This window comes from Carassius gibelio, chromosome B22 (assembly GCF_023724105.1).
Source record: "Carassius gibelio isolate Cgi1373 ecotype wild population from Czech Republic chromosome B22, carGib1.2-hapl.c, whole genome shotgun sequence".
Lineage (NCBI taxonomy): Eukaryota > Metazoa > Chordata > Actinopteri > Cypriniformes > Cyprinidae > Carassius > Carassius gibelio.
The window spans coordinates 20,991,908-21,008,801 of NC_068417.1; the positions used below are offsets into that span (position 1 = coordinate 20,991,908).

General features: G+C 36.4%; 1 protein-coding gene across 2 annotated transcripts in view; it reads right to left on the reverse strand.

Moving 5' to 3' along the window:
- LOC127987444 (stabilin-1) overlaps positions 1 to 10,834 on the reverse strand; it is a 35,232-nt gene extending 24,398 nt beyond the window's left edge. Inside the window, exons 1-18 of one of the 2 annotated variants that reach the window (XM_052589775.1) lie at positions 10,535 to 10,834; positions 9,233 to 9,253; positions 9,065 to 9,201; positions 8,869 to 8,984; positions 7,646 to 7,722; positions 7,000 to 7,069; positions 6,818 to 6,913; positions 6,579 to 6,689; positions 5,644 to 5,831; positions 5,424 to 5,554; positions 4,037 to 4,164; positions 3,845 to 3,921; positions 3,556 to 3,699; positions 2,208 to 2,345; positions 2,028 to 2,099; positions 1,828 to 1,941; positions 1,649 to 1,702; positions 55 to 135 (exon numbers count right to left, since the gene is read on the reverse strand). In XM_052589775.1, the coding sequence (XP_052445735.1) occupies positions 55 to 135; positions 1,649 to 1,702; positions 1,828 to 1,941; positions 2,028 to 2,099; positions 2,208 to 2,345; positions 3,556 to 3,699; positions 3,845 to 3,921; positions 4,037 to 4,164; positions 5,424 to 5,554; positions 5,644 to 5,831; positions 6,579 to 6,689; positions 6,818 to 6,913; positions 7,000 to 7,069; positions 7,646 to 7,722; positions 8,869 to 8,984; positions 9,065 to 9,201; positions 9,233 to 9,253; positions 10,535 to 10,588 (1,809 nt within the window). In that variant the 5' untranslated portion in view covers positions 10,589 to 10,834. The remainder of the gene's footprint in view (positions 1 to 54; positions 136 to 1,648; positions 1,703 to 1,827; positions 1,942 to 2,027; positions 2,100 to 2,207; positions 2,346 to 3,555; positions 3,700 to 3,844; positions 3,922 to 4,036; positions 4,165 to 5,423; positions 5,555 to 5,643; positions 5,832 to 6,578; positions 6,690 to 6,817; positions 6,914 to 6,999; positions 7,070 to 7,645; positions 7,723 to 8,868; positions 8,985 to 9,064; positions 9,202 to 9,232; positions 9,254 to 10,534) is intronic. The other variant, XM_052589776.1, reaches the window with a different exon arrangement.
- Positions 10,835 to 16,894: the final 6,060 nt, after the last annotated feature.

The window sequence follows — 16,894 nt, forward strand, 5'->3', positions numbered from 1 at the left end:
CTCATTCTCATCAGGAGTTACAGCCAATGCAATAATAAAAGCACATTCACTTACATCCTCAGAGGCATTGATCCTTAAGATCTCATTGGCCATTGTTGTAATCCCAGACATGCTAGCAAGTTGGTCCACAGTGACCTAATGCAAAGATATTTGACATGATGTATGTTATTAATTTCCCAACTATGAAACTGGGCCAAACATTTCACCAAATGTGCTGGTTTAAGAAAAACATACATTTAATATTATTTTAAAGGGGTCATCGGATGCCCATTTTCCACAGGTTGGTATGATTCTTTAGGGTCTTAAAGTCCACATGAAATCAGAATTGACTATATTTACTTTGTTCGCCTAAATTGATTGTTTTGTGCAGAACAATTCATCCATGCGAGTCAATCCACACGAAAAAAATGTTTGGCTTCATAATCTTTAATCAAAATCTGAAAATGCCCCTCCCCTCTGCATTGGAGGACCTTCACTGATGACATAGGCTTGAGGAATTGGGTGTCTGCTTAATCCGTAACCACGCCCCTCCAACTGACAGTAGACAGGCTGCCTGTGTGTTTGCGAGCATTGACAGCGCGTAAAGGAGTGATGGCGAGGAGGTGCATTTTTGGTTGTGGAACTCACGGAACACTTTTCCCTTTTCCAAAATTCCCTCGTTATGGTCCAAATGGCTCGATTTTTTACATTTCGAGGAAGGAGAGATAACAGATTGGTCCCGGATGTGCTCGAAGCACTTCACGCACGAATGCTTCAAAAATTGTACAGAACACGAAATGGGGTTTGTGAGATATCTGTCAATAACCGAGAACGCTGTCCCGTAAGTGTACACCATTGGTACCTCACAAAGTTTGACGACGGTGAGTTGAAATGAACCATGTCTCATGCAATTGAACACACCTACTTATCTAGATCCAATCAGGTGCTAGTTGGAAAATAAGCCACGCCCACTATTTTCCTCATTTATTATTCCGTTTCTCTCGGAAATACGTCACAACACTGGAGAAAAGACGTTTGTAACTTCCGTTTCACGGGGACTTTAATGAAAAGTCTATGACATAGTTTGGTTAAAATTTCCCATTGGTAGTGTAAAAAACACCTTTTTACCCTGTCAAAAACTCCTCTTTTCAGAGCAAGTCGTTCTGTAGCATTTTCCTTTAAATGTTAATGAGCTCTGCTAACCCCGCCCCTCTCTTCTGAGCTGCTCTCTCAGGGACTGTGCTCATGCGTTCAACAACTTGCAAAAGTGCATGTGGCATCCTATAACCCCTTTAAAACTCACTGACCTAAACATTATATTGCACTTACATCCTTAATTAAAGATTTGAAAGATTTGAATTAATGTCCATTAGCTTTTCCTGTTAGCATGCATTGCTAGACACTGACAAATACAGCTACCTTCTGAAAAAGAGGTTGGAAAATGGTCCAAAAGTATTGCTGTCTAAATGCTAACTTCATTCTTGCGAAAAGCATGTAGCAAATCAAAGCTTTGGAGGTGTGACGAAAAGCAAATATGTGCTTCCCCAATTTCCAATTTCAAGGAAATTGCATTCGTCAAACCATTTCATAGGAAGCAACGTTCATAAATGCCTCATTTTAAAGTCAAATTAACTGTGGGAAATGATTTTGTATGTCAAAGGAGACTTACAGCGGCCTGGGAGAACACATGGTGCTTCAGAAGCATCTGAAGCTTTGGTCTGGCCTTTAAAACAAAGAGATGAACGATCAGTGTGTGTTATATGAGCAAATATATGAATATCCTAAAGATTTGATTAAAACACTGAGTAAACATTTGTTCTAAATGTTATTTATATAATGGCAGCTCACGTCGTTCAGCATGTACATAATACTTCCATCTCTGGATTTGTCTATGGCTGTGTTGGTTGGAACAAACACTGTAAGTGGACCTGAACCTCTGAAAGGCAACAGAGTTCCACAATTCTGCAGCAGAAAGAGAAAAAAAATGTCCTCAATGCTTGGGTTCAGCTGAGAAATGCAGAAAAGGAGCACGAGAGGAGATCACTCACATCAACCAGAGACAGGAATCGATTGAACCTGTCATCCTCTCTGAAAATCTCCCCGATGGTCTTTGAGGAGAACTTGACACATTAGAACATCTACATTAGAGGGTGTTGAGGTCGGTGCTGTATGTCATTCACCAGATATTATTAGATCAGCTGCTTGTAAAACAGGTTGAACGGCTTTACCTCTATGTTGTTGTTTGAAGACTCGATGTGAGCAAGAGTAAAGGGCTTGTCAATTATATGAATTATTCCGTTGGATGCTGGGATATCGCTCTCAAGTATAGTAAACAACACGTCTGGATCCCTCATCAGGATAAAGTGCTGCAGACACGTGCACAAATCAATGGATGAATACATGAATAGATCAGACAGGAAAAATAGACTGATGAGAGAAAGATGGACAGAACAATAGACAGACACAGATAGTGTCAAAACAATAGAAAGAAAAACAGAACCACAGACAGAACGACAGCGTTTTAGATAACACAATAGAAAGAATGATACATTGTAAAATAGAACAATGTGGAGTTTGATAGAGAGACAAACTGACAGAATGATGGACAGAATAATAAATAGTATATTACAACAGATTGACAAAAAATTTAAGATATGATATGAACAACAGATTGACAGATGGAACAATAGAAGGATAGAACGATATAAAGAATGAAAAGAAAGATATTTATAAACAGTACAATAGGCAGAGCAAACGATAAAAGATAGAATGATAGAACGATTGATAGAATGATATATACCTAATGATAAAACAACAGATCGAATGATATAAAGAACAACAAAATGAATGGTAGTATATATAATCGAACGACAGATAGAATGTTATAAAGAATGATAGTGTGATAGAACAAAAGAATGACTGATGTAGAATGACAAAATGTCAGTACAATAGAAAGAATGATAGATAGTATGATATAACGATTGAAAGAATGATAGAACAACAGATAGAACAATGTAAATTATGACAGTTGGAACGCTAAAACAGTAGACAATCACAGAACGATCAATATAATGATAGAATGATAGGTGGAATGGTAGATACAGTGATAGACAGCACCTCAAAGAGAATGAAAGAGAGTATGACAGAACGACAGATAGAATAGATAGAATGACTGATGTAGAATGGTAACTAGTATGATAGACAGAATGATAGACAATTAAAGAATGATATCAATAATAATAGAATGATAGAATGGATCAGAATGGATGGATGGATGCATGGATGGATGGATGGATGCATGGATGGATGGATAGATGGATGGATGCATGGATGGATGGATGGATGGATGCATGGATGGATGCATGGATATGGATGCATGGATGAATGGATATGGATGCATGGATGAATGGATATGGATGGATGCATGGATGGATGGATGGATGGATGGATGGATGCATGGATGCATGGATGGATGGATGCATGGATGGATGGATGGATGGATGGATGCATGGATGGATGGATGCATGAATGGATGGATGGATGGATGCATGGATGGATGGATGCATGGATGGACACCTTTTTTGTTTTGAATCTGATTTTTTCTCCTCCGTACATCCACATGTCTTTCCCCTCCAGATCGGTGTAGAGTTTCTGTCCGAGGATGAGGTGATTTTTGCACACCGCGTTCAGGACGCCGGTCGAGGACTTTCCTGCAAGCGTCTGAAGAGCACAGCACATGTAAACATCTGCTCGCAACAAACAGGAAGTTGTCACACACACAAAAAAAAACAGGAAACATTATGAGGATGTGAAACACAAACTGCCAGGCCACTGTTTGGGTGTTTTTCAGTCTGCTTCAACCCACTTGGAAAGGATTCTGTCCCGCAGGAATGAACGCAGTGAACGGGCCGTGCTGGCTGAGTGTGAACTCACACGCTTGCTCTGAAAAACACAGCACACTGCTGTCAAACGGATAAAACAAACTCAATTGTTCACTCAATGTTGGATGAGAAAAAAAAGGGTGGGAAAGCAGGTCTGGGGCTCTCTGCAGACGCACCAAAGAACCGAACGCTTCCAGTGAGGTTTCCTGCCTGACCGCCCTCTCTGTCCAGCTCCAGAACTCGCTCCATCAGGTTACCATAGCAACGTCTGCCATCGCCGATCTGCTGAACATTGCAGCTGCAGCTGAAAGAATCAAACGACTCGGTTTATAGCCCTGGCCTTCTGCGAGCATCTGAGAGAAACATCCCAGCTATTTATGACGCGACAGAACCTCTCAGTAGTGATCTCGTGACATGGTCATCCCTTATGAAAACAACCATAGTTTTATGACAGATAAAACCAAAGAAATCATGCTTACTATAGTAAAACCAAATGAACCATGGTTTTGCTACGCTACGCTCGTATTTGTAGTAAGACTGTGGTTATACAAATGGTAATCAATGTGTCAAAAAAAAATCATGGTTACTACACTTTTACTCTAATAAAACCATGGTTCATTTTCATAAGGGATTTGGTTATTTTTTTTACGAATAATATCATAATCAACACGATTCAGGATATTACTACACATATGTGTGTAAAATATGTCATACATGAATGTTTCTTCCAAGGAGAGCCATTGAGTAGTTAATGCAACATCTACATAACAATTCCATAATGTTCAGCGAAGTGATGTTCAGTTTTTCATGTTTAAGAAACTTCTCTTAAGAACAAGTTTAATAAAAAATAAATAATAATAATAATGTTTAGTAGCCTACTAGTACTTGAAAGGTAATAAAGCCCATATAAATAGCTTTTTTGCTCACTACTGCCACATTTTCCCCTTATAGACAAAGTAATGGTCTTTAATTTCAAATTTTTTAAATACATTTTTGCATTGCAACATTATTCGAAATTAGGACTATTTTTGGATTGCAGCACTGACAAAAACTAAAAAAAATTCTCTACATTATTTGCTTTTAACATTACTGTAATGCATCCAGATGTTTAAATAATTATCTTTAGACTGTAATTACTTTAATAAATAAATTTGTAATGATACAATTCAGCATTAAATTACAATATAAAAAATTTAAAATGTCCTTTGACAGATGGAGAACACAAAAACAGAGAAGATCCAGAAAATATTTGATGCTAAAGAGTATTTCATTGTAGTTGTAATGCTGTTAAAAAAATAAAACTAAAGCTTATTTAGTTATTCAACAAAGACAATGCAGGAGGAAAAGTGTGGGGGGAATGGTTTAAATATCATAAAAAATGTGAATATTGAAATTATGGAAAATATGAATAATTTTCAATAATCTTATTGTTGGGGGTGAAATATGACCTAGATGGAGTTGGACAGGTTTTTTGTAAGATTCTCTCAGTCATTACAGTGGTGGCGTTGAAGGAAGTGAAAGCTGCCTTTGACATGTCATCATGAGGGAAGCAGCAGGACAGACCTGGGCATGCCGTCTGACTTGGTCTCGCAGTGGGCGCTGACGTGGCATGAACCCGGTGCGCAGGCCGATTTTTGTGTGCAGCCCTTCGACGGGTCGGACGATACCATTCCAGGCAAACACACACATTTCGACTGGAGAGAAACACACACAGAACTCATAATACAAATATGCATTGAATTCAACATTAGTTTCAGATTCTATCCCACAGTGCACTGCTCACCTTCCCTGGGCTTGTGAATTCACAGAGAGTGGACTCTACAGGACAGCCCCCGTTATTAGTTTCGCAGGGGTTGATGGGAAGGCAGTGTCGGCCGTCTCCCTTGAATCCCTCTTCACACTCACACTGAAACTTCCCACCGCTAAATGAACACTTCGCGTTAGCATCGCAAATTCCTGGCGAACACACGCCTGGAACAGGATAGAAACTGATGAGGCATATAGGAACTAGGATTGAGAAACTTGAAGTCAAGACACAACAGGAAACAGCTTTGTTTTCAGTTTTGAGATTTTGGCGTTATTTGGCTCTTCATAACATGTTGTTTCAGACTAGTAGAAAGAAAACATCCAAAAATGTTATTGCAGTTGATCTATTTGTGTCTATTACAGCACATATATTAAAAGCCGTTTTATCTAAAAAAGTTTTTCCTCCACTTCAGTAGCACTCACATACACCAAAACTTACAGTTTTATTCCCATCTATATTCTGAAGGATTTTACCGTGGGGTTTGTTCATATATCATTCGTTTGCTTTTATATAACACTTTATTCCTAAAAACGTGGTTAAAATCTATATTTTCTGGTGGTCGACTGTATCTTCTGAGTGATAAAAAGAGATATCCAAAATCCCCTCAGTAAAAAGTTTTAACTCTAGTATGTCTATGAAATTAAATTTATTTAATTATATAATAAATTAAATCTATTTTGAACTGGCTTTATCCAGTGTTCTGGAAAATGTAAGCAAATATTTAATTAAATTTCATTTCAGAGAACTGAAGTTTAGAATGTCATAAATCGGCTGGGGAAATATGGTGCTGTCTGTTCACCTGGGACGTCCTGCCTTAAAATGAGCTGAATATGAACCAACATTTACAAAACGTGACACAAAACAAACATATAATGTAATATTTTTTACGTGTCGCTAAACATTTAAAGTACCTATGCATGCATTTCCATTCTTCTTGTATCCAGGAAGACATTCGCACACAGCGTTTGTGTTGTCTCCCTTACAATACGAATAGGCCGGGCAGTTTGAGCATGACGAAGAAACTGCACAGGAAACAATTAGAGTGATTCAACAAAACCAGCATGATGATATTTACTAAGATTAACCGGATATTTATTTTTTTTTTTTGCACCACGGGTAGATAAGCTTACAGAAAGAGTCTCTAATTTACCTTTATCACACTTTGGTCCTGAAAATGGCGGCTGACAGTAACATTCACCATCACCGTCTGGTCCTGAGTTACACTTTCCTTGCGCACAGCTGCACTCTACAACAGTTTTACAATTAGACAATTTTGTCTCCAAACATGGGATTATTAGCTTGTGATATCAGAAATCCCTACAAATAACAGACCTGAATGGCAGTGGTCTCCATAGGTATTCTCATTCGAACAACTCTCGCATGCAAAACCTTTATATCCCTCCTGAAAGATGGTTTATTATGATTATTATTAGTAGTAGTAATAGTAGTAGTAGTAGTAGATAGTATTAGATACAAATGTCATTGAGTAAAGCTTATTTAAATAAATGAATAAACATAAATTTCACTAAAAAAAATTCAATTGAAGTTGAATTAACCTAAAATGTAAGTAAAAGAACAGATTATATATTTATTTATTTATTTGCTAATTATTTTTTATTGTGATATTACTTGCCCCAAAAAGGCTTAAATAAATAATAGAAAAAAAACTGTGAAATCAAAAACCTTAGATTTTTATTATTTTATATCACTTTAATAAAACTTTAATAAATATGCATCTATTTCAACAAAAACATTTAAATTAAGATAATATATCAGATGTTTTTAAAAGCAATTCTAATTTACATTATTAGTATTATCTATTACATATTATTTATTTATTTATTTTGTGTTATTACTTGCGAAAACAAGGTAAACAAATGAATAAATAGATGTGCATCTATACTGAAAAAAGTAAATTTAGTTAAAAAATATTTTAAAATTTACTTTCAGTAAAAGAACGTAACTCATAAACACTTACATTACAAACACAGGTGCCATTTCCAGAGTCACATGTACCATAACCATTACACATCTTTCCGGACCAGCTAGGGCAAGCTGGAAAAACATACAGAAGTGATTAGAAAATGTGTAATTTAGTAGATACTTTCTTACCTAAAGCAATGTAGATTTGAAGCAGCAATCACAGGGTTTCCTGTTCATACATGCAACCATATAACCACACTTAACTGAAGTTCAGAAGAAACTGATGGTCTGAAAAATGTTAGGACAATTACATCTTATAAATTTGAATGAATTTTGAATTTCGTATTAATTTGTCATAATAAATCATATTTCATATCCTATTCGCAGGCAGCGTACACTCTTTTGTGTCAGTCGAGCCACAAGGATGTGCTGTTTTAATTCAAATCAAATCGTAAATACACGTTAAAAACAAAATCCTTGTGGCACGACTGACACAGATGAGCATAAGCTGTCTGCGTTCAGCACATACTCTCCAACATGGCGCTACAGTGATGGGGAGAGACACAGAGAAGACAAATTGTTAAATAAAGTCAATATTTTTGTTTTCTTTGTGTACAAAAAATATTCTTGTTGCTTTATAAAATTCAGACGGACTATTCTGATGACGTCTTTCATACTTTTCTGGACTTTGACAGTGTATTTTACTTGGCAGTGAATGGGACAGTCACAAGCCTCCCGGTTTTCATCCAAAATATCTTAAATTGTGTTCCGAAGACGAATGATGCTTTTATGATTTTGGAATGACATGGGGGTAAGTTATTAATGACAAATTTTCATTTTGGGTTGCAGTATCCCTTTAAATGGTTTATTAATAAACATGTGATTAGTGGACTAATGCTTAAAATGTACGACAATTAATCGCATCACATCACATCACATAATATAGGCCTATGTATGTATGTGTATGGTTTATTATGTATATATAAATACACAAACATTCCGTATATATTTGGAAAATACTTACATGTATACATTTATGTATTTATATTATTATATCTTATATGATATATAAATATATTTAATGTATAATCATAAAATTGCTCTTGAATATATACATGCATCTGTTTGTATTTACAGATACATAATAAATATAGGCTACACAATACACACTCATGTAAACGAAAACTTTTATTTTGGATTTTGGAACTTTTCTAATTGTTTGAAAGTACTCATTAAAATCTCAAGTGCAGAAATACTTTTTAAGTCATGGTAACTCACGCAAGCACAGGGGTCCCCAGAAGCCAGGACAGCAGTGGGGGACGGTCGTAACAACCTGACAGCTATGAGAGCACCCTGACAGCTCTACTGGACGACTGCCGATCTCCACAACGTACCTGAAACAGCACAGAACACATTAGACGCAAAGCATTCTGAGCGAACGCCCTGGATAATCAAAGCCTGGATAATCACACACCTGCAGATTTCGGGCTTCTGGGTGATCTTCCTGAACCCTCGCGGGCAGACGACGGCGGCGGAAGCGGCGCAGGACGTGCAGGGAGTCCTGTGAAGGACTGTTACGGGCTCATCGCAGCGATTAGAACCGGCCTGGAACGACATAAAAACAAAAACAAGCATGTCATATCGCTACTGTGCAGAATGTGCACTAATGTATTAAAAACGTAAGCAAAAAAAATATTATTTAAACACGAATATACTCTGTGGTAAAGTAGCTTGCCATTTTTAGTCACGAGTTTAAATGTTTATGCCATAGTAAAAAGTACTTAATAGCATCACAATATCATGGAATTGTGATGATACACGTCCAAAAACTAGATAATATAATATTCATATCATATAGCCTACCATAAACATATATAAGTAGGCTACCATGTATTTTGGACATGTACCCTGAGAGTAGGCTACCATACTTGCACCAAAGTAGCCTACAATAGGCTACTATCATTAATTACTAATGTTTGTATCTAAAAACCTTGGTATATCCATAGTAAAAATCCAAGAGTCATCTGATTTCAGCAATGTACGATGGTGACACCTCTTTTTGTAAGGCATTTGAATAGCATTTAAAAGAAATATGTATAACCTCAGTACATGTCCAAAAAAAATTATATATTAACAATTATACCATTCCACATTCTAGGCCAGTACCATCAATTCAGCAATCAGTTACAAAAAAATACCAAAATTTATGCATGGGACTAAGAGTATTTTTATTTGTTTTGGGTATGTACTGTAGTGCAACATTGTATTCATGGGAGTACCATATAAAAAGTCCAAATACAAAAATATAGTATTTTTTTAATTGCATATTTATATGGTATGGTATTTACATGGCCCTTAAATAAACACCATGGTATTCCCACTGTGCATGTACAAAAATCTTTTAATAAATCATTGAAATACTGACTTAAAGACGAAAGCAACCTCTTTTCGTGCAACTTTCCCTCAATGTATCGGTCAAACTTACTATCTATCATAGTAAATAATTATAGTATAAATCAAAGTACCATTTTATTACCATCTGTTATCAGCAATGTACCATAGTACCACCACTTTTTGCTAGGCATTTACATATTATACAACGGTATTACCATAATGCATGTCCAAAAAAATATTCTTAATTAAAAATGATACCACACTTACAAAAGTGTAATGGGTCGGTAACATGGTACAGTGATCAATCGCTAAAAAAATACTACAAAGTTGACATGGTACCATGCAAGTATCAATATGTTTTGGACACTTTGTTAGTACTTGTAATGGCAATACCATAGTAATTTTTAGTCCATATTCACATAGTATAGTATTTACATGGTCCTTCAATGAATACATTGGTATTACCACGGTACATGTCCAAAAAAAACCTTTAACAAATCATGTAAAAAGTTACCTAAACATGTCAGCAACTGCTTTTCGTGCAACTTGCCTGAATGTTTGAAGTCCACAGTAGCATGAGTCCCAAAATGAGAAGATAAGGCATGTCTGCTTCCCCAAAGCCAGTAAAAAAAAAACCTGAAAAGTCGTCAGATAAACATGCAACACAAACAGAACTGCTTCTCCTGAGACGGACAACTATTACCAGTCACTGTACACAACAGGATGTATTCGATTTCTAACATTTCCAGAGAAACCTAATTCAGATCTTTTCACTCATGTACTTTCAAGGATTTGCATGTCGTACAGCTTGACACTGAGCTAGAGAGGTTTGATGTGACCACACAGTGGCTTCAAGCAAGAGAAGGGGTGAGAAAAACATCTTTTCCTGACAGGAAAATCTCCGGATTTCCTCTACCGCATCGCCTCAGTAAAGGTTTGGGAAGTCCATGTTTGTCAGCTGACAAGATTGTAGATTTCATCAGAATTTAATAATGGCAAACTGAGAATTAGCACTTTTTTTATTTTACTTCACAGGGTCACATAAATAGCAAGTGCCAGTAGCACTAGGGTAAGAGTTGAAGTCGACTTCTTATCAAAAGTGAGAAACCTGTGGAAAAAAACAAGACATTTAAACAGTGACATTCAAACATTTAGTAGCACATTTATCTAAAATATTTAATCAGTTGGCGTTCTCTGTGGGAATCGAACCCATGACCTTGAAGTCGTTAGCACATTTCTCTATCATTTGAGCTACAGGAATGATAAAGTGAAGTTCGAACAATCATAAACTTTTATATCTCCTTTTTTACCCTGAAGAAAGGTGTTCTTTGGACAATTATAGTTTTAATGCAGCTGTAGAAAACAAAACAAAAACAAATGTAATTCAAATGGCTCAATTCAGTTAGATTACAGTAGATAGAAACTGGAGAGCAGACATTCTATATAGTTAGGAAAAAAACAGCAGCGTTCACCCTGCAGCACTGCTGTGTCATCAGTTTGAGACTTTGAGAGTTCCTGCTATTGTGTCTGTCTGCTGAATAGTGATACTATTGACAGATATATCTAAAAAAATTGCTTTAAAAGAATTATAAGGGCATCAGGTTTAAAATGGTCATTATATTGCTTTTTGTTATAACTATTTAGTTAACTGTTGTTTTTGCCACATAATAATTTGGGATGTTTGTAAAATATTAAACTCATTTTGTATTAACTTGTCCTGACATAAAATGGTTTAGCCCTTAAAGCAAATGATAAAACAGGCAGAAAGAGAGACTCAGGCCATATCTAGAGACCAGTCTTGGGTTTGAGCTCTATGTCGGTATGCAGCCAACCTAGAAAATAATGCACAATAATGCACAAAAACAGTCATTACACCTTAGCAATTGGTAGAAATGCACTAAAAATTATGGAGAACAAACTTGCAACACCCTGGCAATCACCTATAACACCCTAGAAACTGCATAACGTTGCATTTTATTATTGCAAGTTATTCAGAATACAGCTTAGCAAATCATGAAAAGTCACTCATAGCAAGTTAAACCCTTGGAACCATATAACAATGCACTAAAACCAATCCGAAAACTCCAGAAGATCTTAGAACATCAGCATAGCAACCCCTCACAACCACATCCCAACACATTAACAACTGATCAATTACTTAACAGAGCATGAAAAAAAACACACAACCTTAGCAGCCACATAGTTAAATCATAGTAAGTAGGGATGCACGATATTGGATTTTGGCCGATATTCGATATGCCGATATTTTCAAAATAATTTTGGCCGATGCCGATACCGATACCGATATCGATATATATACAAATATATACTGATATATTTAAACTTTAATTTTACTGAAGAGAAATCCATGTATCTCTTCTGTACTGATTCTACCATAAATTTATTATTTTACAAATGTAGACAGACTTTCACATCTGAAAAACAGGTCAATTATTTCACTTGGAGAATATCGGTTTGGCTCATCGGCAGAAATATTCATATCGGCCGATACCGATAATGGTCATTTTAAGCTTTTATCGGCCGATACCGATATTGTGCCGATATTATCGTGCATCCCTAATAGTAAGCACATTGCAAAGACCTAAAATCACGCAGGCAACCATAAAGCACTGCCCTGGCAACCCCCCACCCAAAGAAATCCAGCAACTTAGCAACCATGTGGAAACCTCGAGCAGCTCCACGGCAGTTCACGGAAACACTTGGAATGCTCCAGCAGAACAATACCACAGCAGTACCACACAACACCTTAGAAGCAGCAATGGCGTAGCAGAAAAAACACTAGCCAAGTAACCACAATATACAAAAAAAACAACCAGGACACCCTTGAAACCACAAAACACCTTAGCAACAATAAAGCACTGCTCTGGCAAGTCCAACAGCACCCCTGCAACATGCTTTAAGCCACTCATTAACAACTACATAACAACAACCTGGCAACCACATTAATGCATAGCAATGCACTTAAACCACTACATTTTTTTTTATTTGTTTGTTAATTTTTTGCCTTTATTTAGATAGGACAGTGTAATGAAAGGAAGTGAGAGAGGTCCACGAGCCTAGATTCAATTCAATTCAAGTTTATTTGTATAGCACTTTTTTACGATAAAAATCATTGCAAAGCAACTTTACCGAAAATTAAGTTTCTACAATATTTAGTAGTAGCTTATAAGTGGTGACTGTCAGTTTATGTGCTTATGACAGGAATTTTCAGAAATATTTATACAAGACGTAGTCAGCCAGACGATGAACATTATTAACAGCAATTATAATGTGATTGCATAAGTAGCAATAATTGTTAGTTCTGTTTGTTGTTTCAGGGTTGGCATCCTCTGAAGTCCTCTGAGGTTCAGCGTCATCTCTTCTCAGGTGTTCTGGATCTAGACTGGAGCTTGTGTAAATCCTAGTTAACCCATTTAAGTCCAGTGGCAAAACACAAAAACAAATAGAGACATCATTAGCATAGCTGCTGATCCAACGAAGTAAAATGAATTTGTTTAACCAAAGCTAAAGAATAATAATGCACATTTGTTTAGTTACAACTGCAGTCACAAATTATGAGATGCATTATCCGAATGCTTGGCGAAAGAGATGTGTTTTAAATCTAGATTTACTATGAGCTTTTAATCACACAAGAAAAAGTCATCATTATGATATAAAACCACTTTTTTTCAATGGTGGAGATGAGTTAATGATGGGTTAATCTGTCAAACTCATTCAGCTTGACACAAACAAACATAACATACAGAAAACATTACGAAGTCGTAAGGCTAGTAGAGTGCTTCAAAGCTAATGCTACTAAGCAAATGGCCAGTATTTTAATACTGAAAATTTCCCAGAAACAAAGCATTGAGTGAATCCAGCATGACCTTCACCCAGGCCAGAGTTTGCCTACCAAGAAATAACAGGAAGTGAAGGGGTCAGACTGACAATACCAGCGCTGGACACATTAATTCAGCAGCACAGTTCAGCAACATTGCAAATGTTTCCTGCCCTTTTTTTATTTGTGTAAGACACGTCGTGTTCTTAATTACAGTGCTGAAAAATACCAGCTTTGTCAGTTTCCCCCAAGCATTGTTCTTTTGCGTGACCCTGTGTGCTTGTTCGTAAGCGATCTGCTGGTGGTCAATCAGACCATCAGTGTCTCAGTAACAGACCCGGTGCACACTGGCTTTCAAAGCAGGAATATTGCTGACTCTCTTTCTTTGAGGGAACAACATGGGCTTGTTGATTAAAGAAGAGGTTTTAAAACCAGTAAATAAAATGAAATATATTGTAATAATGCATTAATATAATATTGATATATTGGAATAAATATATTCAAATAAATAAACAAAAGAACATTAAAAATACATAAAACATAAATATATAGGAATACATATTTATATTGGAAGCCATAAATGAACATATTCTTTAATTGAACTTATAATCAGTACTGTCACGTCAAAAAGAAGAAATAAATAAACAAACAAAAATACACACTACAATACAAAAGTACTCTTTGCAAAACTCTTATTTTTGCAAATGAAATGTATTTAATTAAATTTAAATGTATGCATTTAGCAGACACTTTTATCCAAAGCAACTTACAGTGCATTCAGGGTATAAAATTTGACCTATCATGTGTTCCCGGGGAATCGAACCCACAACCAATGCTTTACCACTTGAGCTACAGGAACACAAATAATAATAACAAATAAGCCCGATTTTACTACCAAATTCCAAGGATTATGATTTTTCTTCCTAAATTAAATAAATTTTATCTATACCCAGATAGCAAAATTCCCAGGCCCAGATCAGGCCAACTCCTGACCGTTTCATCTGCCGCACATTAATGATAGCACTTGGGCGGTCTGTTCCTGTTTGCCAGATTTGGCCCACAAGCAGGGCAAAAGAAGGCCACATGTCAGCCATGACAATAAATAAAATAAACCAAAACTGGCCCAATCTGGGCAACACTGAATTTAATTCTGGCCCAGATCCAACAGAGGTGGAGAGTCCAGGGGTCAGAAAGTAAAAGTCCTGCCACATTTTTGCTCCACCCATGAACTCAGCAGCTGATTTCACCAGAGGAGGAAACAAGTCATTCCTTCCAAGTCACAAACTAGTCTCAACTCAAATCCCAAGTCCTCAAAGAGTTAAAGTCAATGAGATAATTAAGAGACTAATTAAATGATGATTGTGCATTGGTGATGAACACCTGCTGTTATTGTGCGTTACAGAGGATCAGATGCTGATGTTTTATTGGTTAAAATTATGCCACCATCATGGAGATCAGTGTTTGCTTTAGTTGGGCTCTTGACCCTTTTAATAATTCAAAGTAATTTGCTTTTAAACGCTTGCTGTTGTGTTACGTAGTAAACATTAACACATTGCTGAATTAAAAGCTTGAAGTAGAAAATTTAATTGCCCTTTTTTCATCTAAAACATTTTAATTAACTTCATGAAGGTGTCTCTCTTTGGTTTGTTAAATTATGTTCAGCAATTACTGAACTACAAAAAAAGTCCTATTAAACAAATATTATTGTAATGCTTAAATATTGGGGGAAAAAATTGTACAGGCTCGGGATTTTAGACATGAGCACTTATCATATGATCCTCAACAGTGGTTACAATAATTATTCATGCTACAGTGCATAATCAGAGTTTTTACTATGGTGTTACCCAGCATGCACTTCAGCTTGAAGCGTTTTGTTGATTGTCACCATTGTTGAGATTCATATGCTGGGTCATGATGTCTGTGCGTCTTATTAGGAAAAGATTTTGAAAAATGTATATTTATTACATACAATAGGAAATGTATTCATTATAGTGATTAAACCAACGGTTCCACAAGGTAGGTTATTTAAAAACTGAACATTTGTTAATAATAAATACATAAAATCGTTTTGGAAATAAACAGGCTGATGCCTAATAATTACTTCATCATGTAAAACCGGCTAGTAACGGTTTTCTGCACAGCACTGATCGCACTGTTTTATAACAGCACATGTACTTTTACAGAGAAATATCTAACATAAGAAACCAAAGGTCAAGAGCCCAACTGAAGCAAACACTGATCTCCATGATGGTGGCATAATTTTAACCAATAAAACATCAGCATCTGATCCTCTGTAACGCACAATAACAGCAGGTGTTCATCACCAATGCACAATCATCATTTAATTAGTCTCTTAATTATCTCATTGACTTTAACTCTTTGAGGACTTGGGATTTGAGTTGAGACTAGTTTGTGACTTGGAAGGAATGACTTGTTTCCTCCTCTGGTGAAATCAGCTGCTGAGTTCATGGGTGGAGCAAAAATGTGGCAGGACTTTTACTTTCTGACCCCTGGACTCTCCACCTCTGAGATCCAACACCTTGCTCCAGTCCACACACTGTGAAGAATGATGCCACTTTGGCGGTCCGCTCCTGTTTGCTAAATATGGGCCTTAAGCAAGCCAAAGGAAGGCCCAATGTCAGTCATGAATAAACCAGATAAAGCAGAACTGGCTCAGATCTGGTCAAGATCCAGCACCTTGCTCCGGCACACATACTGTGTAGAATGACGGCATTTGGGTGGTCCACTCCGGTTTGCAAGGGGTTGAACAAAAATCTTACATAAAATGCTTAGGAATTCTCCCCATTTCCAGAGGCTCAAATGTATTTGTACAAATAAATATAATGATATAATTTTGATATATATATATATATATATATATATATATATATATATATATATATATATATATATTGTTCAGAATCTGAGTGTTTGTGAGTCTTTCTGCCTTTAGTTTTTCTTCAGTAAGTGAAATGCATGCTCAGATGAGTTGAAATCAGGAGACTGGCTTGACCATTGCTGAATAATCCACTTTTCTTACCTTCAAAAACTCCTGGGTTTCTTTAGCTGTAT